This window comes from Gadus macrocephalus, chromosome 21, assembly GCF_031168955.1.
Source record: "Gadus macrocephalus chromosome 21, ASM3116895v1".
Lineage (NCBI taxonomy): Eukaryota > Metazoa > Chordata > Actinopteri > Gadiformes > Gadidae > Gadus > Gadus macrocephalus.
Genome location: NC_082402.1, coordinates 6,209,770 through 6,234,778, shown reverse-complemented (window position 1 = coordinate 6,234,778; position 25,009 = coordinate 6,209,770). Strand labels below are relative to the sequence as shown.

Here is a 25,009-nt window from a genome sequence, read left to right as displayed (position 1 = left end):
ATGTTGATGCCCCATTTTGTTTTGTATGTAAGAATATTTCAATAAAAAATATAAAACGATAAACAAAAAACTCTGAACCGAGGGTACGCAAACCACGTAGTTTAAAACTAATAAAATTACGTTTCATGTAAAAGTGAAAAAAAATGAACCCGTTAATCCCGCCCCCCCGGGCCACGGGCGTGCGTGTGGCGTCTGACCTGGGGGCTGGTGATGGTGACCCACTGAAGCCTGTCCTTGCTCATCAGGTACTCGAAGGCCAGCTCCAGCTTCACGTCCAGCTTGGCCGATCCGCAGGGGCCCGCACTGCCGTTGGCCACCGGGACCTGCTGCAGGATCCACACAGGACACACCAAACATTAGCGCCATCTTCATCCCCCTCTTTAAACATCAGCGGCATCATCATCATCCCCTCTTTAAACATCATCATCATCATCATCACCCCATCTTTAAACATCGTCATCATCATCCCATCTTTAAACATCAGCGTCATCATCATCAGACTGTTCCATCTCCTCCTCTAAACACCTTCATCATCATCATCATCATCACCACCGGACTGATCCATCCCATCCTCTAAACACCTACATCATCATCATCATCATCATCATCAGACTGTTCCATCTCCTCCTCTAAACACCTTCATCATCATCATCATCATCAGACTGTTCCATCTCCTCCTCTAAACACCTTCATCATCATCATCATCATCATCATCAGACTGTTCCATCTCCTCCTCTAAACACCTTCATCATCATCATCATCATCATCATCACCAGACGGTTCCATCTCCTCCTCTAAACACCTTCATCATCATCATCATCATCAGACTGTTCCCTTTCCTCTAATAAACACCTTCATCATCATCATCATCATCATCAGACTGTTCCATCTCCTCCTCTAAACACCTACATCATCATCATCATCATCATCAGACTGTTCCATCTCCTCCTCTAAACACCTTCATCACCCCCTAATGTCAGCTTGTAGATTTCTTTCACCAGAGTCCTCATGTTCCACGGTGGGAGGCGGAGAAGGGGCTTTCATCCCACCCCCTCTGCATCCTGTAATCTGCCTCAGCCCCACCCGCCCCATCAGCAGAACTCACTCATTACACGCCTGTGTGTTCTTACAGGGGCTGCATCACATGATAACAGCCCCCCCCCCCCCGATGAGGAGGGCACGGTTTGTATGGCCTCCTGTGATTGGAGGTCTAGAAGAGAACACAACCAAACACAAACTTTATTGTGCTATTCTGGCCCCAGCTGTCGAGTCCGTGTGTGTTCCCAGTTTACGAGCCCCAGAGAGAGCAAACACTCTACTCTTAGAAGCTATTGGGGCTCTGCACATAATTGCAGTCAATTTAGCGGTTTGTTTTCATTTAATTTGTTTGTTTCATTTATGTGCGCGTCTCCCTTCCTGTCCCCAACGCGATAGCCCCTCAGACAAGACGAGTTCAGGGGTAGAGCTTTTGGGAGGACGGATGGGGGGGGGGGGGTCAGATGCTTCGAGCATCAATCACGCTCTCTGCGTACCATTATTCAGGAACATTGATAAGCCAGTGTGTGTTGGGTAAGGTTGTTCAATTAAACACACACACACACACACACACACACACACACACACACACACACACACACACACACACACACACACACACACACACACACACACACACACACACACACACACACACACACACACACACACACACACACACCTAAAGATTAAACTAAAACGAAAATGAATAACAAAGATAACGTTACATGCACAACAGTCAGGAAGGCGGTTTGCATGCTGGGAATCGAGTGATTCAACAATAATTACCCTGCCAAACCCAATGCGCTTACCACTCAAAATAATATTTTTCAATAAAAGTTCAAATGAGACTTTCTGAGAGATCTCTTGAAGCTTTGCTATGGCAACAGTGTGCTGGTGAACCGTGAATCCAAGGGAATACATGAGCTTCTCTCCTTGGGAGTTGGAGGTAAGAAAACTGCCTATTGAATTCTGGAGATATTATATGGTGGTACATAGACACACACACATGGATGAATCGGAAATTACTGGTTGATTCTCACGTGGAGGTCAAGTCGCCATATTATGATATCGGTACCAAGATTTTATTTGTACTTTAGTATAAAAATATTTGATATTATTTGCACTTCATGGAACTGCGTCGACAACCAGCCTTAAAAAACTACTATTTCGTTCTTAACCATTTCATGAAAGGGATTTTTATTCTGTTGCATATACCGTTTAATATTTATTGATGTCAATAACAGCCTCCTGTCTGCAACAACGCTCTTGGAAATTGTCTTTGGTAATCAATCTCCCGGATGAATTAAGGTTGAACAGATAATCACTGGAGAGCCGGGGGAGTCAGTGTTTGTGCGTGCGTCGTGTGTTTGGCGGGTCGATGCCAGGCCCCGGCCCAGGTGGGAAGGTTGTTTGGCCGACGGGACTAACGAAGATGGGTTTTGGGGGGCCACCAGCCTTTGGCAGGAGTCTAGGGAGAGCGTGTGGCACGGCGACAGCCACAAGGACAATATGGATCGCCTGATGATATATGGAGGGGAACTCCGGGGAGCGGGGACTGCGGAAAACTGCAGTTTTCCCGAGGAAAACAAACGAACCCTGCGGAATTCGTTGAATTTTTTTTTCCGTGTGTTTTTCGGGGATCGTCAAGCTTTGGAAAATATTTAAGTTTTGAGGGATTGTTTTCAGAGGCCAACAACAGCAACTGTGGAAAAGTGTTATTTCGACAATGTTTTTCTGAGGTGAATCCAACAGTGGAAAATATTTTCTTTTCTTTTGACAGATTGTTTTCCGAGGCCACCGACCGATCATAGAAAACAATATTTTAATACCCTTTTTTTTTTTAAACAGACAACTGATCTGAGAGTGTCGAATATCTACTAAAGTCTTTCTCACTCTCCATACGTGTGTACGTGTTTGTGCAAGTTTGTGTCGGTGAGTTTCTACATATTTGTGTGTGTCTGCTTGTTTGTGTGTGTGTGTGTGTGTGTGTGTGTGTGTGTGTGTCTGCGTGTCTATGCATGAGTCAGCAGGTGATTCATGCCCCTCTTTCCTGTGTACGTGCCGTGTGTATGTGTGTTTGTGCGTGTGTGTTTATACGTCGGCACGTGTTTGCTTGCGTGAGTGTGTTTGCCTGTCACGCTTGTGTGATTGCGTGTTTGCATGTGTGTGTGTTTGAGTGTCTGCATGCCTGTGTTTGCGTGTGTGTGTGTGTGTGTGTGTTTACGTATCTGCATTTGTGCATCTGCCTTCGTGTGTGTACGCGCGACTCACCGAGGAGGTGACCCTCCAGCACCTCATGCGGGTGACCTTGAAGCTGCCCTCCTTCATCTGCTCGCTGGGCAGCTTGACGTGGAAGTTGAGCTCGTTGTTCCCCGCGCTCACCATAACATGGCAGCCCTGCTCCGGGAAGTCCGTCACGCACGGGTCGAACTTGGTGTAGCCGTAGTACTTCAGGGTCTGGCCCAGACGGATGAACTGAGGAGCAGGAGGAGGAGGAGGAGGAGGAGGAGCAGGAGCAGGAGGAGCAGCAGCAGGAGGAGGAGGAGGAGGAGCAGCAGCAGGAGGAGGAGGAGCAGCAGCAGCAGCAGGAGGAGGAGGAGGAGCAGCAGCAGGAGGAGGAGCAGGAGCAGGAGGAGGAGGAGCAGCAGGAGGAGGAGCAGCAGGAGGAGGAGGAGGAGCAGCAGGAGCAGCACAGGGGGATGTATGAGCAGTGACCGATTCGTTTTTTTTTGGAGACCCAATGAGAGTCCTGAAGCAATTACTGGTAGTGGTTGAGATGGCCGCACAACACCGAAAAGGCACGCGCACGCGCACACGCACACACACACACACACACACACACACACACACACACACACACACACACACACACACACACACACACACACACACACACACACACACACCTCCTTTTTGGAGCCCTTCTCCTGCAGGGACTTGAGCTGCCGGTGATGGTCCTTGTTGACGAGTATCCAGCCCCGCTCAATGTCAGACACCGTCTGGGTCACCACGGCAACAACAAGACCAGAACAGAGGAGGGGGGTGGGGGGGGGTTAACCTCATTGAAGTTAGACGGGGCCACTGCAAAGTCCAATCTCCAAGCTCCCAAAAACGTTCGGTCACGTAACAAATGGTGACGCAAGTCTGATCCATCTCGCAATAGAAATTCCCTGCAGGTTTTCTAAATATTATTAAATGTAGGCTGCTTTTTGTTGTACGAGGCCTGGTTAGTTTAAAGTTGTGTCTGATTGAGTGTGATCCAGCGGTGAGGTCATCTCCCCCCCTCCCTTTCCAATGACGTAGGAGAATGAAAATGGGGGTGCAATCTGGCCTCTACACATAGAGAGAGGGGCGAGTAGGCCAGCATTTCTCATTTGTAGAATATATAATTGGATGGGTCTTTATTGACAACATTCTCCATCAGCAATGACTAGAGATTTGTCTATGTTGCTTGGCTGTGAGCTAACTGAAAAGTTATTCATTCCAACTTTAACTAAGGATGGATGCAAAGATTATTATTATACTGTTATACGTGTGTGCGCACAAACACAAACGCACACACTCGCAATCAGGAAACTCTTCACACTCTTCACAACACGTGATGTTAATCAAATCAGTCTTTACTATGTGCTTAAGAAGAGATGTGTGTATGTGTGTGTGCATGCCTTAGAGGTTGTGTGTGTGTACTATAAATAGGATCAGAGAAGGGTCCTCGATCCTCCTGAACTCAATTTAAACTGCTACTCTTTGTATTAGGTCTGAGTGCGTGTGTGCGTGTGCGTGTGCGTGTGTGTGTGTGTGGCCATAAGGAAACAATAACAATCCAACAGCGGAATGTGCTGAAAGCTTATATTAATAAATAGCTTGGCCTTCCTGTTCCGTCCCTGTGATCCAATATGGTGCCGTCGTACAGAAAGGAGAATCTTGGCTGTTAATGCTGCAGAGATACGGCCCAGAGTGGGTTTAACCTCAGACACGCTCCTCACCTGAGTGTACAGGAGGTTGAGGCCCACACGGTTCTCCATCACGTCCACGTCGTACGCCATGTCCCAGTAGCTGAAGAACACAGAACACATGCCTGAGCAGTTCCTTGGTTGCGTTCACATTTAGGGCATTCAAGGCTTTTAGCCAAAGCAACTTCCAATAAGTACATTTGTGAGAAGAAGGAGTGCAAAGCACTAACAATTGCTAGCTCAACTCATTCCCCGTACACAACAAAGATAGCTAGGTTAAGATGCTACACAATGCCAAGCACTATTTTTAAGTGCAAGGACGTACAACATGCAATAAGTGCGTACATTAGTACGTGCTTCACTTTGAATCTCTTTGTGTCAGGATCGAATAGTAGGGTTGAATTGTTGAACCCTGAGTTCATATTTGACAGGGAACACCTGAACGTTGCTAGTTCGATCCCCGGCTCCTCCTAGCCAAGTATTCCTGAGAACGAACCCCAACCCTTACTGCTTCTGACGAGCTGGCTGTCGCCTAGCATGATCGACTCCGCCGTCGGTGTGTGAATGTGTTTATGAATGGGTGAATGGTAGGCAATACTGTAAAGCACATACAGTGAGTGACCACTGGTTAGTAAAGCGCAGTATAAATGAAGTCCATTTTCATTAAGTATCTTTGGATTTAAGTGTCAAATTATTGACAAATGTCTATATTAGAATCTCCTTCAAACAACATATAAGGTTGTACTGAAAACACACGTCCACACATGCATAGAAGTTTTAAGGAAACAATGTAACACAACTGCACAAAACAAACAGTAATCTCATTCTCGATTTTCAACTCAACCATTATGGATGGTGGGTAACAACATCCTCCAAAGCAATATGACAGGATGACTTCTGCTGTACAGATGGGAGTTAGGAAGCCTGAAAACTAACTCAGCGAGGATCTAATTAATTCTGGCACAGCACCCATAAGCGAACGCATCACACAGTGAATTAAAGCCTTGCGTCCACATCGGAGTCACCGCTGGAAACATCACAGACGCACGCTGGCAGAAGAACCCCACAGCACCGTCCGAAGGGAAGGGAGAGAGTGAGTGCGAGTTTGCACGTGAGCGTGCGTGTGTCTGCCTGCCTGTGTGTCTACGATGTGTATGTCTGCATACGTGTGTCCGTCTGCATGTGTGTGCCTGCATATGTGTGTATGTCTGAATACGTGTGTGAATGTGCATGTTGTGTGTGTTATAATTTCATGAAGATAGTAATCAATGTAACTTGTATTTCCCTGATTCGCAGTGAATTAACCACTAAAAAGTACAACATTTACAAACGTGTAAATGTTCAACCGACAAACCCAATATAAAAGGCTTTAGGCTTCAGGCATGGCAGAGTAGGGGGGTCCGAGGGGGGTCCGAGGGGGGTCCCCCAACTGGGCTGCTCTTAATCAAACACAGCTGTCCACAATTACTGCTCATTAATAGTTGCATTACTGCAAATTACTTTGACACTTCTGGGGGCGGGAGGACTGAGACTCAGTCGTATTCACGCTTTTTTCAAACAGACCCCGCAAAGGATATGAAAGAATGTCAGAAGGAGGCGGGCACGTCTCCCCTTGGATTGCTTCAATGTTTGCTATAGGGCCGTCCGCACAGATGTCATCGGGTCCATCTCCCGCTCTCTCCTGCTTTAGTCTGGCTCACTCTCCCGCTCTCCCTCTCCCCCCTGCTTTAGTCTTTGACTCCCTCCCTCTCTCTCCTGCTTTAGTCTTTGACTCCCTCCCTCTCTCTCCTGCTTTAGTCTTTGACTCCCTCTCTCTCTCCTGCTTTAGTCTTTGACTCCCTCCCTCTCTCTCCTGCTTTAGTCTTTGACTCCCTCCCTCTCTCTCCTGCTTTAGTCTTTGACTCCCTCCCTCTCTCTCCTGTTTTAGTCTTTGACTCCCTCTCTCTCTCCTGCTTTAGTCTTTGACTCCCTCCCTCTCTCTCCTGCTTTAGTCTTTGACTCCCTCCCTCTCTCTCCTGCTTTAGTCTTTGACTCCCTCCCTCTCTCTCCTGTTTTAGTCTTTGACTCCCTCTCTCTCTCCTGCTTTAGTCTTTGACTCCCTCCCTCTCTCTCCTGCTTTAGTCTTTGACTCCCTCCCTCTCTCCCCTGCTTTAGTCTTTGACTCCCTCCCTCTCTCCCCTGCTTTAGTCTTTGACTCCCTCACACCGGGGTGCGCATTGAGACACAGGATATTTTTAACATTCTGTAATCTCCTGCAAGTCTCCTTAGTGAGAGTGACTCATCATTTGGGCAATACAAAGGGAGAGAGGGGGTGTGGGTGGGAGGGAGGGAGAAGTTGTTAGCCAATTTAACCGCCAGGGATCCAAAAGGCACCGACTGAGAGGTGAGAGACGAGGCGAAGGAGTGAGAAGGAGAAGTAATTAAATGAGAAGAGGGGGGACAGACTTGTGAAGCTGCATCATCTCTTTTGTTCCTTAGTGTATACGTAGGCATTTTTTCTTAAGTTATGACTACCGATACTGCAATGTTTTTTTTATAAATAAATAAAAGAGCCTCTTTGGACCAGAAAGGCATCGTTATCTTTTGAAATATTCGTCCTCACTGTGTGCTACTTAATGTTGATTTAGAAATGAGCTCATGGGACATGACTCAACCAGCCACTCATGAGCGTTTTATTCTTCAATGAACCCTACAGCAGGTCTGGAATCTGAGTCCACCGGTTAGTTATGTGCTCGTCCCCCCTGAAATAGGTCAAGAGTTTACACAGCGGGGAGGTGTCAAGGCGCAGGGCTCCGTCAGAGGGAGGAGGAGGAGGAGGAGGAGGAGGAGGAGGAGAAAGAGATGGTTAAGGAGGAGGCAAAGGAGATGGAGGAGGAGGAATTAGAGGAGAAAGAGATGGTTAAGGAGGAGGCAAAGGAGATGGAGGAGGAGGAATTAGAGGAGAAGAGATGGTTGAGAAGTAGAAGGAGGAGGAAGAGATGGTTGAGGAGTAAGAGGAGGAGGAAGAGGCGGTTGAGGAGTAGGAGAAGAAAGAGACGGTGGAGGTGGAGGAGGAGAAAGATGGCGGAGGATGATGATGAAGAAGAAAGTGGAGGCAGAGGTGGCGGTGGAGGAGAAGGAGGAGTACGAGGAAGAGTGGGAGGAGGAGAAAGATATAGAGGAGGAGGACGATGCGGAGAAAGGGGAGGCAGAGGTGGCGGTGGAGGACGATTACGAGGAGGAGAATGATTGATGCGAGGGCGCATATACAGGGTGAGCTGTGCTTCGATGCCAGGGAGCGGCGCAGCAACCGGGGGCCGCCATGCCGAGGTCGGGCGGTCCGCAGCGGCGTGTCAGGAACCGATGGGGAGCGAGAGGGCTGTAGCTGGGTTGCAAGGAATTGGACTCTTCTCCTCTCACCGTCTACAGGATGCTAGACTCTGTAGACAGGCCCGATGACTTGATTTGATCCCCTACAATAAACCCGTCCTAGCCAGGGGCGCGGAGCAGTGGGCTGCCCCAGATGTAGGTTAGTGGTGTTTGACTCCCAGGCCGAGGGTTCCGGGTTCGAACCCCAGTGTCCGGTCTACGTGCAGCAGTCCTTAAATCCGGACGCTTCACCCCTACTTGCCCTCTGTTCCTACCGGCAGAGCTCTCTGCGGCAGTAGATTTATTCTTCGAGTGGGCATCGTTTCCTGCCATCCTCCTCCGTTGTCATGGCAAACATGACAGGAGGATGGCATGAGTGTGCGTGTCTGAGAGTGAGTGAGTGCGTGAGTGACTAAACATGTACCTTTTCCTCAGCAGTATATGAAACTCGGTGCTCCTCAGGCTGGTGATTGAGACGTAGGGCAGCTCGAACTCCTGCAGCTTCCGCACAACTAGGGGAGGAGGGAGAGAGAGGGGGGAGAGAGAGGGGGGGGGGGGGGGAGAGCGAGAGAGTTAGAATTGCAACCGAGGGAGAAAGAATTGCAAAAAAATTGTTAGCAGAATAGTTTGACAGCAGCCCTGCGGCACCGGCCCAAGAATGATCCGATCACGAGGATGATAGTAAACAAAGAAGACGAGGAGCCCATCAGGACGGATACCGGGAGAGACGGGGGAAGAGGGAGGAGGGGGGGAAGGAGGGAGGGAGGGAGGGAGGGAGGGAGGGAGGGTGTGTGAGTGTTCAAACTATAACTGCTTCACAAAAGGTTTGCTCAAGCTCTTTTTGTTGTCTTTTGGAATTGTATAAAACATTTCACAGTCAGAGCTCACCTTTTCCATCTTATATTTATACTTTCGTGTAAGCTTTCTTATGTTTATACTGCTTTATCTTAGCTTTCGCCAGAGATTCTTGGAGCCTAGGGGGCTTGTGGCACGCTGAAGAGCGGGGGAATGCAAGAACAGAAGGGGGCTGTTGTTGTTGTTGCCCTCCAGATACCAAACCGTCCAAACACGGAGCCCAGAAGATATGAAGAAAGAAATACAAACTCGGGGGATGTTTTTGTTTTTGCTGCGTTTGGATCAAGCTGCCAGCCCTGCTGGGACAGGAATGTCAGGACCCTGGCAGACGGGGAAACCAGGATTTGGCAGGTGGGAGTGGAAAGCAGAGAGTCCAGGGAGAAATCTCCACTGGTCCTGCGATGGATTCAGCCGTGAGGCTGGAAAGTCGAGTCTTTGCAGCGTGGAACGCGTCTGCTATCCCTGACCGTCAACGTCCTGCAGACGCTAAATATCTGCGCTGCGTCTTTCACAACAGTGTAGAAAACTTCCAATGGAAGGATGAGTAAAGCCATGATCTGATCTCTGCCTGGAAGACCCGGGGAGAGAAGGGATGCTGTTCCCGCAGGTCTACTTCGGTTCCACGTTCCACTTACTCCACAGAAATTGTCTCACAGACACAGACGAGTGCACCCGCGTAAACGCGCACGCACGCACCCACCCACACACACACAGACTTCGCTGTTCCCTGAGGGGGACACTTGATTATTAAAAAAACGTTGTGTTTTTCTGTCTTGTTTTTTTCTCAGTGCAACTGAATGAAACACCCGCATACCCTCCGCTGCCAGAATTATCTCGGTGGCATTTCGATAGCAATGCTCGCCTAAACTTAAATTGAGCATCCTATTTTGTAGATTGTGGTCGCGATTGCGCAAAACATTGCAAGTCCTTGACTGAACCTGCTAAGTTCGGCAGTTCGTCTAATCTGTTTCTCTCCCACTACACAACTCTGGAGCCTGTGTTTTATCCATCAACACAGACTTTACGAAACCACGAGAGGCCATGACGCATCATCCTCATAAAGCAGCGAAATACCTATTAATGTCAGTAAATTTAAGGCCTTAATTAATTTAAGGATGACGCAATGTTAACGAATCTCATATTTCAGAGTCCTCTGGCTGCTCTGCGCTTTCTCCACGATTTTACCGTCAACTCGGCTCTTTGCACGTTGTCGTTCCTGCTCCAGTTTGAGAGTGATTGTTCTCGGCCTCGCTCGTCTGGCGCTTTGCGTTTGTCTCTGGATGAAGTCAGTGAACTTACATGTGAGGCCGCCGTCCACGCTCTCACGCACGAGGAAGAGGCTGAAGTAGCCCACCAGGTCGTCGGGGAGGTCCAGCTTCGACGCTACCGCCTGCAGAGGGACACAACGTTAACGTGAGCCACGACGGAAGGGGAAGCTGCGTTAGTGTACACGGCGCTAAACCATAATAAGTGCTTTTAGGAAAGGGATGTAGAGGACGACGTTGGGAGGTTTTCTTGGTGATAAAGAAATGTTTTTGTTATTCTTATTCTTCGACAACGGATGACCGTTTCAACTCAAAGACCCGTGGTATTACACAACGATGTCATTTCCCAAAGTGGGTCATGGGTATGAACCGGCCCCCCCCTAACCCCCAACCCCTTATGAGCTCGACATTGTTTATAAGTGACCGCCCTGGCCCTAAACAACCACCCACACAGCTCTCCGTGAGGCCCGCTTCAGAGGGGGACTCATTATTTACGCTCTCCCTCTAGAAGGAGGCTGATTAATGGCTCCACCTTTTACAACCTTTCTGGGCTGCGATATGGAATCATGTGGCTGCTGAAGTTACATTATTTTTTGTGCGCTCTGTTGTACAAAAACTGAATAGAGATGTAGATACTACCACTGTGTCACAGACTGTTTGTATATTTTACATGGAGGTAAAGGTGTATGTATGCAGATGGGATTCCATACATGTCATTTATGATTGGAGGTGGAATGGTTGGTTCAAACAGGAGAGACATTCTGCATCGTGTGCAGGAAAAGTGTGTGTTTAGTATATACTCCAGTGGATGGTGTAGTGTTAGGGTGTTGAGATCCCAGTCGAAAAGGAAGGAGAGATGCCCCCACTAATGACAATATCTTAAACAATACGTGTGTGTGTGTGTGAGTGTGAGTGTGAGTGTGAGTGTGAGTGTGAGTGTGTCTCGCCTCCAGCACGTCCTCCGTCTGGTCCGAGGTCAGGATGCTGACGGTCACCTTCTGCCCGTTGGACAGCCCCACCTCCAGCGTCACCTCCTCTGTGGGGATCTGCTGGGTCTCCTGGTGGTGGAGGACATTCAACACAGGGAACCTTTATTTAGACGCCCTTCCAAACACTACGGCCACTCTATACAGTGCTTCCATACAGGCAGGATTCCCTTTAAGTGGCTTGTTCTCATGGTTGCTTCACTTCTGTGTGTTGCGCACTGTGTGCATTGTGGTGCTGGTACTTGCATTGTTGCATTGTGTCGCGTCTTATCCTAGCTATCTCTGTTGTATACGGGGAATGGGTTAACCTAGCGATTGTTAGTGATGGGCTCTTGGTTCAACGAACATCCTTACTGTACTGACAGTGGAATATTGTTTCTCCTCTGACAAATGTACTTATTTTAAGTCGCCTTGGATAAAAGCGTCTGCTAAATGCCCTAAATGTAAATGTCTTTGTGTTGCTGTTGCTGTTAAAAGTGCTGTAGAAATTATGTTTGATGCCAGAGCAATGGATATAGTATAAAGTATATAACAAGAATATATATATAACAAGAACAACATTTTTAAATTTACCCCCGGTGCAGAGCCCTGATTTTATAGCGTTGACGCAATAAGGCACACTTAGTTTGAACAAGTTGGAAGACATTGTTGTGAAGGGAACGCGTGGGAGAGGATAATGAGAGTAAACGTTTGTGCATTGCGAACGTTGAGATAAACCAAATACGTTTAAAAACACCCAGGCCCACAGCACTTCACAAGAGAGCAACAGACTCAATTCATTACAAGTTGAAATATTGTCTTGTAGAAAACACAACAGCTTGCCTGCTGACTGCTAATCCACCCTGAGATGATGACACAAGAAGAATTGACTCCCAAAATACAACGGCGGAACGGTTCGGTTTGCCTTGTGAATAAAACACAAACAAGCTTCTTTTTGCATTAGCCAACACATCATTCGTGGTAACACGGTAAAAGGACTACTTCCCCCAAAAATGAACTAGTTTCTAATTCATTCAAAATATCTGGAGCAAAGCCGACTTGATTTAAAAACAGCCGACGGTACAAAAAGGAAGAGAGGAACGAGTTTTTGTTTCTCATGACAAAGATTCAAAACAACCCGCTTGTACACCCCCCCACCACGCACGGTTATTGTTTCCAACATTCCGGATAAATCAAGGCTGTTGATACACACTGCCGCGCTCTAGACTCAACCATTATGAGTGGCGTGCAAGAACTGCATAACGAAAGATGACAGGAGGGAGGAGAGTGAGATGAGAGAGGAGAGATGACGAGAGAGGGGAGAGAAGGGACTCACCAAGAGCCTTAACAAAAAGGCCCTCATGGAAAATAAAACTTTATTACTAAATAAATTGCAAGTGAACAGACGATGTGGGTGTGCTGGTGTGTTGAAAGTCATCTGGTTCCCTCCCTCCTGGGGAGGCCATCCGAGGGGAGGGAAAACGATGACAATAGCAGGTGGCCCCACGTCTTCTATTCTACACCACCTGCTGCTGACGCAGATTCACACACACACACACACACACACACACACACACACACACACACACACACACACACACACACACACACACACACACACACTACATAGAGGAAAGAGATACGCAAGATTGAGGTGTGATTTTGAGAGTGATGAGAGACAAACTGAGACAGAGCAAGACAGACAGAGACAGAGAGGAGAGCGACGGAGACAGAGACAAAGAGGAGCGAGACAGAGACAGAGAAAAAGAGGAGAGAGACAGAGACAGAGAGGAGAGAGACAGAGACAGAGACAAAGAGGAGAGAGACAGAGACAGAGAAAAAGGCAAGAGATGCGACACGCCCGTCCGCCGACGAACGCGGTGGCCACAGCGGTGAGCGTATTCTCACGTTCCCCGGGCGCTGCCGTGCTGCCACTCCAAACCCACAACAAGCGCTTGTTATTGCACCGCACTTGATGAGAACGTCTCCCGTCTCGCATTTAATAAATGTGTTGGCAGGAACTAGTGTATTAATCCATGTGATCTATTTTGAATGGTTGGTGGACATTGGAAATTAGAAACATCATTAGTTTGGGTCAGTAAGTTGCGAGGGCTCCCTCCCACACAGGGCGAGCAGAATTTGAAGGGAGGGAAGCCACTTTCATCATCGTTCAGTTTAACGTCTGACGCAACCGTTCTTTACACGTGTGCCCATTAAATGACTCATGCCTCGCTCAACTGTTCTACCAGCATACATGGAGGTCGGCTTGGAGAAACCGATAAAGAGAGAGCGAGGCGAAAGAAACAAAGCTCTTCCAAAAAACCAACAACAACTAAAGCGGCCGAAAACCAACCTGCTGGGCTTTCCTCAAAAAGCAGTTCAACAGCTCACTGGATCCCAGCAAGGGGTCCTGACGCACTGTGAAACAAAAACAGAATCAAACACAGGGTGACCAAGGGTGGACGTGTGAGGATGAACACAAACACAAATAGAGGGTAATAACCAGTTAACCGCCAATGTTCACAGCAAAGACAGAAGAGGACGTTTTAATGACACGTCTTGGAAGCGGGGAAATTGTTAGAAGCAGTTATTTCAGCTGCAGATGTTTGGCACAGCTTATCATCTTCTCTGCTCTCACCATACTGCTTCTAGTTTCTTCCCTGAGTATTAGGTACTACTACAGGGTCCTGCGGCAGGAATTAGTCTCGGCCCTTAAAACGTCTGTTCAACAAAAAACAAACCAGGATTATGACACTCAGAAGGCTTACTTTTTAAGTAGCTGTGCTGTAAACATGCTTTGACCTAAAATAACAAATTAAATAAAAAAGGTCATCAGTCTGGGTTTATTTTCTGGTGAAGTGGCAAAGTTTGGAAGCTACTGCAGTGAACTAGTGCCTCCCTGTGAGAAGAATCGAGTGAGTCCGAATTTAGCAGATTTTATTGTGGTGAATTAGAAAGGAACTCAAAGTAAATGTCTACGTAGTCCATGAGATCTCTCATTCTGTCAAGCACTCGGGTGTGAAGTAAACAAATGGCGAGTCAAAAACACAGAGAGGCTGTGTGTGTGTGTGTGTGTGTGTGTGTGTGTGTGTGTGTGTGTGTGTGTGTGTGTGTGTGTGTGTGTGTGTGTGTGTGTGTGTGTGTGTGTGTGTGTGTGTGTGTGTGTGTGTGTGTGTGTGTGTGTGCAAACTGCCACAACGGTTCCTTGTTCTACTGCAACAGGTTGTGCTGGAGTGGATTAAAACAAACCACTGGCAAGGTTTCAATCCCGTTTGTTTTGTCAATAACCAAAACTCACCTTCGACCCCTTTGGTAAACCCTAATCGCCCGAATGGCGGAAAGCCCGACCAATAGCTTTACAGCTTTACGCCGATAGACTTACAGTCATGCTTCCAGATTCTGCGGAAAATGTTCCCTGAATCGCTGTTTGTGTATCTTTTCGATTTAAAGTCATGCTTCCAGATTCTGTGGAACATGTTCCTTGAATCACTCTTTCTAGATAATTGCTTCCATTCAGTGGAACAAAGACAAACCTCCGAACCAGGGTTAGGTTCAGTGGGAGACTAATTAAAGAGAATGAAACCTGGGCTTTGTTTATTCCGTCTAGAGTCCCGTCCCAGCCTGCCTTGCCATCAGAACCTTTGTAATTATAACTCTACTTATCCTGCCAAGGGACAGTCCTGAAGCCCACAAGCCCAGGGGTCATTTGACGCCTTTAGTGAAGCCAATTCACCAAGGGCCCAATGTTTACCAGCAGGTGTGCTGCTCATCAGCGATCGCATGCCACATCAAAATCTGCCCCACAGTCCAAAGATCCACCGGCCTGTCTAACCAGTCGACTGCATCCAATGGTTGAAGGCTGATCCGTCTATCCCACGTCTGGGTGGACACTAAGGGCTTTGACTCCGAACTTCGTTATTCTAATATAATTCGATTATCAAAAAATAAATCAAAATTTGAACGAATATTGGGCAGCCCTTAATATTCAAACCTGTTATTTGCAGGCCAAGAGGGAGAGACGTCGGAGAACCCGACGCAGTCTATTCATAATATTGTAATGACCACGGAAGAGGCAGTGAATGAAGTATTGATTAGACAGCGATTTATTAGAAACCTAATAAACCGTTGGAACACGCAAGACCGGTAACCATAGCAACGCCGGTAAACAAACCTTGCGAAGCCCAATCCAGGCCTGACTAAAGGCATTTAATGGTCAAAATATTATTAATAAATATTTGAATATATTCTAATATTAATATTAATAAACAAACAAACTTCGAATATGATTTTTGGGCAAAAGTCAAAGCCCTAGTGGACACTCACAACACAAAAACGTGATGTCATCCCCAAAGGTGATTTACCACGTCACACCCGGTGGTAAATCAGGTCGCCCCGTCACACTACACTACACTACCGTGGCAGACGGCACGCGCCCAACGTCTGCCACGGCAACGCTCCGATGACGCAACCGGGAGATAAAGCTCCGCCAACCCCAAGGGCAGAGAGAGGCGGTCGGTCGGTGAGTCATCGGGTTTTTCCTCTCTTTCTTCAAAAAGGTTAGTGTCAGCGTCAGCATCTCACCGGCCTGCATGTACTTCTCCAGATGCTCCCGTCTCTGCTCCACCTCGGCCGGGGTGAGCGTGAAGATCTTCTTGGGGGGAAAGGAAGGCACCACGTTGGTCCCGTACTCCTTCTTGATCTGCCGGCACAGAGGGGGGCGGGGGGTCGGGGAAGGAGATGCAGGGGGGGGGTTACTGTTTAGCTATTGATCAGAAGCTTTCATCCAATGCTGGATGAAAGGATGCCCGCAGGTAGAGGGTGGACATGGGGGTTCAAAGCCAGAGCCTGCAGGACCCCTAGACAATCCTTTACACAATTAGTGGGAACCGGGCTGGCTGATAAGACAGTGTACCTTCATGCCTGAATACACAAACTCAAAACCGTAGCTAGATGAAGAAAATGCCTTTTTTGCTTTGGAACTAAATCATGCATGGTCTTCCGTTTTTCGTTCAAAACCTAAAGGGGACTTTTCTTCATCTGGCTGATTAAGTGTCTATCTTCATTCTTCGAAAAAAACAGATTAAACATTGGAACTACCCCTTCCGCTTTGGAACTGAATCTGCATGGTCATCATATTTTCGTTCTAAACCTAAAGGGGACTTTTCTTCATCTGGCTGGTAAACAGTTTACCTTCCTTCTTAATAAAAACATGAACCATTGAAACTACAAAGCCAGATGCAGAAAAGACGCCTCTTGCTTTGGGACTCAAGCTGAAGACCATGCAGATGAGTAATGCGACTGAGTTTGTCTTCTCCAATAAGCGGTCGTCTCGCCGCGCCGGCCAGCTCGGGTCTCACGTGACCCTTTTCCCTTGGTTGATTCACACCCCGCTACAGAGATGAATCACTGGATATTTAGAGCCCGATTGGCTCAACAGCAACGTTGGCATTTCCATGCGTAACGCCGGTTCGTTGAGACACATATGGCACCACAAGTGTCTGCCTGGCTCAAGAGCGCCTTGCCCCACATCCGCCTTGACTCATTCATTCCCATCCGTAACGCAATTCACCCCCCCCCCCCCCCCCCCCACCCACCACCGACATCGTCATCAGGGGGCGGCATGTGGCTCAGGAGGTAGAGCGGGTTGACTGGTAAGGTTGCTAGCTTGATCCCTGGCTCCTCGTGTCGAGTATAGTGGTGTCCCCGAGCGAGACACCTCACTCCGACAGCTCCCGACGAGCTGGTTGTCGCCCTGCGTGGTTGACACCGCCGTCGGGGTGTGAATGTCGGTATGATTGGGTGAATGTATGGCAACATTGTAAAGCGCTTTGAGTGGACAACGGTTAGCAAAGCACTGAATAAATGTAGTCCTTTTACCATCTTTTAGCCTTTATTTTATTTTTATTTTGTTTATTTTAGTTTGTGTTATATTATCTTATTTTACTCTAACTCTGTAGTACTTTAATTTACCACCTTTGTATTGAAACTGTTGCACAGTCATTTCCCTCGGAATAAATAAAGCTTGTTTGCTGGCGTTGCTGAACCGTGAATTATCTGAAACTAACGCAGGTAGCCCTGCCATTTGGTTTTGTCCTACCCTTCTTAGGGACAGACTGTGAACGGTGTTCCATTCTATGGTGAACACAGTTTAGAGGGGAGCCTGTCCGATGTGAAGCGACGCGACTGCCCTTTGCTGCTAGGAAAGTGCACGAGTCAGCACAAGCATACAAATAAGCCGCGCAGGCTGCAGAAGCAGTGTGTGCGTGCGTGCGTGCGTGCTGGCGCGCATGGCCAACGGATGCAAAGGTCTACTGAAGTACAGGATCCAGAAGGTTTTCTGGATTAATCGACATAGCTGGTGGTCAATTTGAAACACAGCCCGGTAGTCTTTTGTCTTCTCTCGAGTTAAACTGCCGTTTGGTTTAGGAACTCTGGAAGCCGACGCACGCCCCGGACATAAATCTGACTCACGCACCCGAGAATAAAACCAAATAATAGACGTCAACGTTGAAATGCTAACAGAGACTTGTGGACCTTTTGTTGGAGCCTCTACCATCCCTGCAGAGTTGTGGTTATGGTGACACACACACACACACACACACACACACACACACACACACACACACACACACACACACACACACACACACACACACACACACACACACACACACACACACAGTTGCCAGGCAACAGCAGCTGTCAGACTGCCGTCAGGGGGGCCATCAGGAGGGGGATATTGAAGTTTGGCCATTCCTTTTATTATTTATTAACGCTGAACTAAAGGAGAGACGGACAGTAATCATCTACACCTCCTTGTAGCTGCACAGTGTGTTATCCTGTGGGATAAGACTCTGTGGTCTACACTCTCTATCCTTCCTAATATAGATTAAATTATACTTTGCGGATGTTATGAACTGGCCGTCACTGCCATTTCACGGAAAAGATCTGTTTATTTTGAGAATCGTAATGTTAACCAGGGTAAACGATGAACTCAGTGTCCGCATCTTCTATGCGTGCCGTTATTAAAGCGGACACGTTCGCATTTCAACACGTTTGAGTTTAGAGGCGATAAAAGGATAGTAGCGAGTCAATTTGGTGTGGCTGGCACCAGGCACACCCAGCGGTCGGGAACAGACACTCATTCACACTCCCAGCAGGTGGAGTGGAGCGCGGAGACCGAGAGAGAGAAAAATAACAGTAAAAAAACACTAGTCTACAACATTCCTTCTGTGTCAGCCTTCTCTACAACCCCTAGAAAACACACTGTGTAGTCTCGGCTTCGACCAGCTGGGCCTGAAAACATTCGGAGTGAATAAAACACATGGCCATCAAGGAATGATTTGAGGGGGAAAGAGAGACACACTGACGACAGCGTTCTTCGAGGTTCATTTAAATTCAGTCGATTAGAAAACGGAGACGATGCAAATGTTGTGTCGTGTGCCAATGGCGATTTGACTATGAAATGTACGAGAGAGAAAAAAGCACAGCACATAAATACATTTAATTAGTGTAGACCTTTATGTAAACCGAGAATAGTTCTATTCAATTTAAAAAAGAAAAGGTGTGCAGTGTCTTTAACGTGTTCAATATGTACCTGATGGCCCATCAAGCAGCAATGCAACAATCCATCGCAATAAAATCAGAGACAGGGGACGGCTGGACCATTTAATCAAATCAACCCATCGACTTATGGCTTGAAAGGCGTGCTGCTCACCTGTTCGTGGAGGCCCAGGAGTTGGCTGTAGCGCAGCCGACAGTGCAGTACTCCATTGACGTGGATGTTGTAGGCCTGGGATGGGGGAGGGCAGAGACCCATTAAAAGTCAAGCGTGGTTACTTGCTTCAGTGCAGAGGGTACACAAGGATACACTCCTCGAAAGCCAACCCCATCGATCCGTATGGGAAGCTTTAGGGAGGTACGGCGGATAGATTCAGATGTAAAGATGAGCTCAGGTAACAGTAATGCTGCAATAGTAACTAGCGTAAGATGGTTATAAAGGACCACCGAGTTAAACCTTAAACCTTAAAAGATGACCGAAGACTAGTATTGTGGAGTAAAAATTCAGCGTTAGCCAAAACAAAACAGAAGAAGCAATAATGTCACAGCTTGATAATTCATTTCCCATCTGGATACCCACAAGACCCCAAACCACCACAGAATCTAAAGCAATATGTTCAAACACTGCCTTGATGTCTGAAGTTTAACGGCAGCCTCTCCGAGTTCATAAGAGAGAAGGAAACGAATAAAGTGTGAAATGTATTCAGTGGTTTCGTCAGACTTTTGGAACTGGGCTGTTCAGAGAGAACTGTTGATGTGATGCCGGTTAAGGTTAGCAGGGCATGGTTTCGTTTTTGAAAAAAAAAAAAACTGTTCAGACACGGTCTACACTGCAGAGGAAATCATTTTGAGGAATTGTCCTTTTAGTTGGTCTATTTTAGGAAAGCTAGTCTGGGGCTCAGCTAAAGAACAGCACTAGCATCTCTTCCTCGGACAGACGAGTACGACTTCAGTATTGACCACAGCTTGGTTGTCAATGTCAATTAGTTAGTTGTTGGCTGGGGAGACTCAGGTAATCCGGAATTGCTCACATCGACACCTTTCTTCCGCCATGGAACCAAGGCACAGATCTCATCACAACTAGGTGGGGACCACAATCTATGATATCAATAATATCCCTTACTAAATGATCTACAGTAACAAACGGGGCAGACAAATGAGCAGGATAAATAGGAGGGCCATAAACAAAACCTTTAGAAGTGTTTAGGTGCAAATTATTTTATAGTGGAGTCGGCTTCTCATAAATGTATGTTTTCAATTACATAATTTATCTAGGAATAATATATATTGTTTTACAGTTGGAGGGGACTCATTCGTCGCCCTCCCCGGTGTTTCCGCTGGAAAAAATTGGTGCCCATCATGTGACCTGGAAGGTTTCATTTTAACGTTGTTTTTTTCAAATGCATCGAGACGTGTATCTGCTGCTTGCAATGCGCATAAGCCTCGTGACTCTTCCTTCCCCAAAGCGACTTCGCTGAGCAGTCTTTATTAGAGCTTAGATCGGTCCCAGTAAATCAAGCCCGCACCGGCCAGAGCCCTTGCACGCTCTGTCCGAGTCCGGCCCGGACCGACACATTAACTGTAATTATGAGCCCGAGCCCGAGCCCGATTTCAACCGAACATTTTTTTTAATACATGTGTAACTTTGTACACATTTGTTACTCAGGCCTACTCTGCTAAATATATATGTAAGGAATATTGTATAGAACGCCGGTCATTATCGGGATAATGACCAGATACGTTCTATACATTATCCCACTTATTACACGGCTAATTGCCAAAACTAAAAAATAACTTAACATGTTGTGTCTTTTTACAATTGATTCGTTACACGTATTCGTAGTGTGGATCAGCAGTGAAATAGTCCGCCAAAGACGTTGACGTCGCTTAGCAGCCGAAGACTCTGGGGTTGACAATTTACCGGACTACTACCCATGCAAGTGAACGGAGCGTTCCACGGCATTGAGAAGACCCGTGTAATAAAGGCCTATAATATTTCTGTGTATGGCATAGATTTCTCCTCAGATTAGGCCAATAAAGCAATGATTAAAAAAAACACAAACGCTCGATCAAAGGCCCGGGTCGGGTCAATCAAAACCCTCATTGTTTAACATGAATTGGCTAAACAAATGACCACTGTAGCATATTTAAACACAATTCAAATTGGGCAGAGAATTATTTCTATTGGTCATTTTGACCGGAGACATTTAGAATTGTCGGTCCTCCTCATTTTTTTCCCGGTCAATGACCGGTAATTATCCGACAACGGAAACGCTAGGGATCTGCTGTCATGCATGGAACACAAGCTTCCATCACGTCACATCCTTATTTGATTAAAAACTGCTTCTTCTACAAAGTCTGCAAAGAAGCGCAGCTGTGAAAATTATCTAAAAGGTGGTGCTCGATTTCTATCATGAATAGTGTAATGTGCGAGTAGCCCACATCTTCTCCATGAAAACACACATCACCTGTCAAAACAAAACTTGTTTTGGATTTCATATTTGACTGCTAGTGCTGACTGGATTATTTTTTTGCTAGAAAAGGATCTGAGATGCGGAGATTAAAGTTTAACAGAAGCATTCTCACACTGTTACTTTAAGTTAGTAAGTCTCCAGACATAGGGTAAAGTAACTTCCCTCCACCCCAAAGTAAACAACCCTGGATAATTTCAACACAGCAAACACAAACAGTGACTCTAGTGTAGCCCATTAACAAGGAAATACAAGAAACAGCAGTAAACAAAGTCCTGACATATGAAGTGCGGCTTTATACTACACTCATTTCGAAGTTGCCCCACAAACACATTCTACAGTACACATTCTACAGCCTCACAGTTCAAAGGTGCAGACCACAAAAAAAACTCTTGACTTTGCGAACTCACCAATTTATATCCTGTTGGCAACCTGCTATAGAGGAGGTCACACAGTCTGCTGATAGAAGACTAGCCCTTACCAAACAACACTGCAATACAGTCATAACCACAGTGTGTGTGTGTGTGTGTGTGTGTGTGTGTGTGTGTGTGTGTGTGTGTGTGTGTGTGTGTGTGTGTGTGTGTGTGTGTGTGTGTGTGTGTGTGTGTGTGTGTGTGTGTGTGTGTGTGTGTGTGTGTGTGTGTGTGTGTGTGTGTGTGTGTGTGGATCGAGAGCTAATATTAGCCAGAAAATATGTTATGTTTATTCAAATGGATGGTGTCGGTCACTTCTCCACTGCATATTATCTATGTCAATGCTTAGACCTCCTAAACTGAATCTGGATTCTTGGGCATTCGTGACGAATGTGTACACGCAGACAGACGGACACAGACAGACAGACACACCTTAATTTGTCCCTATAAAAGCACATAATGATAGAGATTGTGAAACCCAGCATGCAGAGCAGAGTGTCAAGACTTTACCCAGAAATAACTTTTCATCCCAGAGATAGAACAACTGGAAAACTAGCATTACTCACAACTCTGTGTGCAGCATTATACAACTATTGATCCCATGAATAAGAGGCTTTTATTGGAAGAATAAACGTGTCTGGGCCAAACTGAAATGTTAAACGCAGATGTTTACAGGGTTGAACTAAACAATAAGAGTATTACTATTGATCATAATATTAAATATACATAATACCCATCCCTTGGTGAGTCACATACCTTTCATAAGCACTTATCCTACTGCAAGACCATTGTTAACCACAAGGAGGTGAACTCAGAGATACATACAGCCTCACTAATACTTCGATCTAAGAGTTGCTAAGGGGAAGCAACTCTGTAAATAACTCTGTACAACAATAACAAAACGCAGCTTGATGGAATAAACCTGGAATAGTTAACATGGGTTCAAACGGCACATAATGAGAACATTCACAGAACACCAGGCTTTCGTTTGCATATAGGGCAGGAAATGGGTTGTGATGGGTTGATCTAATCCATCAAGTGCAATGACAACTCCACAACAACACCAGTGCATTCACATGTGAGACGCTGGCCATGTCTGGTTTGTTCAGCTTATTAGCAGAAGGTTTCAATGTTGGCTGGTTTGTTTCGATTAGGCAACCACTGGTAACTTTGCTGCAAGTATTTTGGATTGCATAACATGTTAACCATGTCCACATGGATATCCCTCTGAGGTAGTATGGCTAAGGACTACTGACTAGGTTGTGTTAGGTTGTGTTGACTATATTAGAGGGACACACTTAGTCCCCATTGAAGAAGCAAGCTGTTTGGATATGGTCAGTGGGGTCGAATACACAAAGTGAGAGGCTGTATAACTGTATATCCCTCTCTCTTTCACTTCGGAGAGAACCATTACAGAGGAAAGCTACATGCAACGGCCTTTCTACAGTAGAAGCAACATGGGCATATAGGGTGTGTGAACTGAAGATATCAAAATATTTAACAAAATTAATCTCACCACAAAGGTTGATCCATTATCCCCCGAACGAACTTCTGTCTCAGGTATAGAGAAATGCATTTTAGACGACCAGGATCGACGCAGTGAGTCCTTCACAGCCCCGTTGGCTCCGGGCTACTCTCCACCGTCACCGGGGCCACTGCAGTCACCGTCCACGGAGCGGTGTGGGGTGCACGGAGGGGTGTGGGGTCAGGGGCCAGCTCTCGGTCCACGGAGCGGCGCGTTGTCTGGGGCCCGCTCTCAGGGGCCAGCTCTCGGTCCACGGAGCGGTGTCAGGGGCCAGCTCTCGGTCCACGGAGCGGTGCGGTGTCAGGGGCCAGCTCTCGGTCCACGGAGCGGTGCCAGGGGGCAGCGCTCAGTCCACCGAGCGTTGTCAGGGGCCAGCTCTCGGTCCACGGAGCGGTGTCAGAGGCCAGCTTTCAGTCCACGGAGCGGTGTCAGGGGCCAGCTCTCAGTCCACAGAGCGGTGTTAGGGGCCAGCTCTCAGTCCACGGAGCGGTGTCAGGGGCCAGCTCTCAGTCCACAGAGCGGTGTTAGGGGCCAGCTCTCTAGCGGTAGAATCGCACCAGGTTGGAAGAGACTGGTGACAAGTTTCGTTTAGCCAGTAACTCGAATGCCAGAGGAAACCATTCGTATCAAACTTCTCCCACATCTGGGCTAAACTTTTATCCCCACCGCCAGGGAAGCAGCCATGTTGAGCCAGTGATAATAATTATACCTTTATTGTTACCTCGTCCGTTTCTCATTTGGGAGATGAGTCACAAATGCCCCCCTCCGTAAATACCTGTTTTTCACACGTAGACACGTCCGTTAAATTACGTATCCTGGTCAACTTTCGGGAAGAAAATGTGCAGTTTGTTCCCGCAAAGCCCCGCGTCGAGGAGCCCACAGTAACGCAGAACCAGCGGGGACAAGCAGGCAAACCTGGGGGGTTGTCCGGTATTATTACGAGATTTAAGAGAAATAATGCACAGAAGGGGATAATAACGGGAGAAAAGATGCGATATGAGCCGAGCTATCGGGTCGACAAAGGTGTCCTCTGTCTTTAACGTGTTCAATATGTATCTGATGGCCCATCAAGCAGCAATGCAACAATCCATCGGGTCAAACCATTGCTGTTCACTAGAGGGGTGGCTGTTTGATGTTACACAACGTGTTTGAGGCGCTGTTTTAATATATATGAGATGAATTTACCATGTCGTTGTTTTATACATATTTAAAGAGAGTATTCATGTTTACACGTCTGTTTGAATGTATCCGGTTTTACCTCTAAAAAGCCGTTATATGTAGCTTTCCTCTGTAATGGTTCTCTCCAAAGTGACAGAGAAAGAGAGAGAGAGGGAGAGCTAGAAAGAGATGAAGAGAGAGAGATGGAGAGGGATATAAAGGAAGAGAGAAAGAGAGCTAGAGAAAGAGAGAGCGTGGGAGAGAGAAAGTCCACTCATGGTTTAAAGTCTAAACCATGAGTTTCTTTATGTATCAAATATTTTAATTGTGAGACACTGTAAAATATGATATATTTGCATGTGTCACTTGGTAAAGTCATCTTTTCAACTAGTGTCTTCAAATTATTTTCCGTTGTTTTAGCCTGCGTGAAAATCTTCACTAAACTATACATAAAAAAC

The 25,009-nt window shown here is 46.8% G+C and overlaps 1 protein-coding gene across 2 annotated transcripts in view; it reads right to left on the bottom strand.

Moving 5' to 3' along the window:
- The window catches only part of snx17 (sorting nexin 17), a 28,178-nt gene extending 3,715 nt beyond the window's left edge, over nt 1–24,463 (bottom strand). Inside the window, exons 1-11 of one of the 2 annotated variants that reach the window (XM_060042272.1) lie at nt 23,385–24,461; nt 19,142–19,216; nt 16,006–16,123; nt 13,778–13,842; nt 11,407–11,517; nt 10,494–10,584; nt 8,764–8,851; nt 5,025–5,094; nt 3,945–4,037; nt 3,310–3,513; nt 198–326 (exon numbers count right to left, since the gene is read on the bottom strand). In XM_060042272.1, coding sequence (XP_059898255.1) covers nt 198–326; nt 3,310–3,513; nt 3,945–4,037; nt 5,025–5,094; nt 8,764–8,851; nt 10,494–10,584; nt 11,407–11,517; nt 13,778–13,842; nt 16,006–16,123; nt 19,142–19,216; nt 23,385–23,444 — 1,104 coding nt within the window. In that variant the 5' untranslated portion in view covers nt 23,445–24,461. Of the gene's footprint in view, nt 1–197; nt 327–3,309; nt 3,514–3,944; nt 4,038–5,024; nt 5,095–8,763; nt 8,852–10,493; nt 10,585–11,406; nt 11,518–13,777; nt 13,843–16,005; nt 16,124–19,141; nt 19,217–23,384 lie in introns of both variants that reach the window. The other variant, XM_060042273.1, reaches the window with a different exon arrangement.
- Between the last annotated feature and the right edge of the window lie 546 nt (nt 24,464–25,009).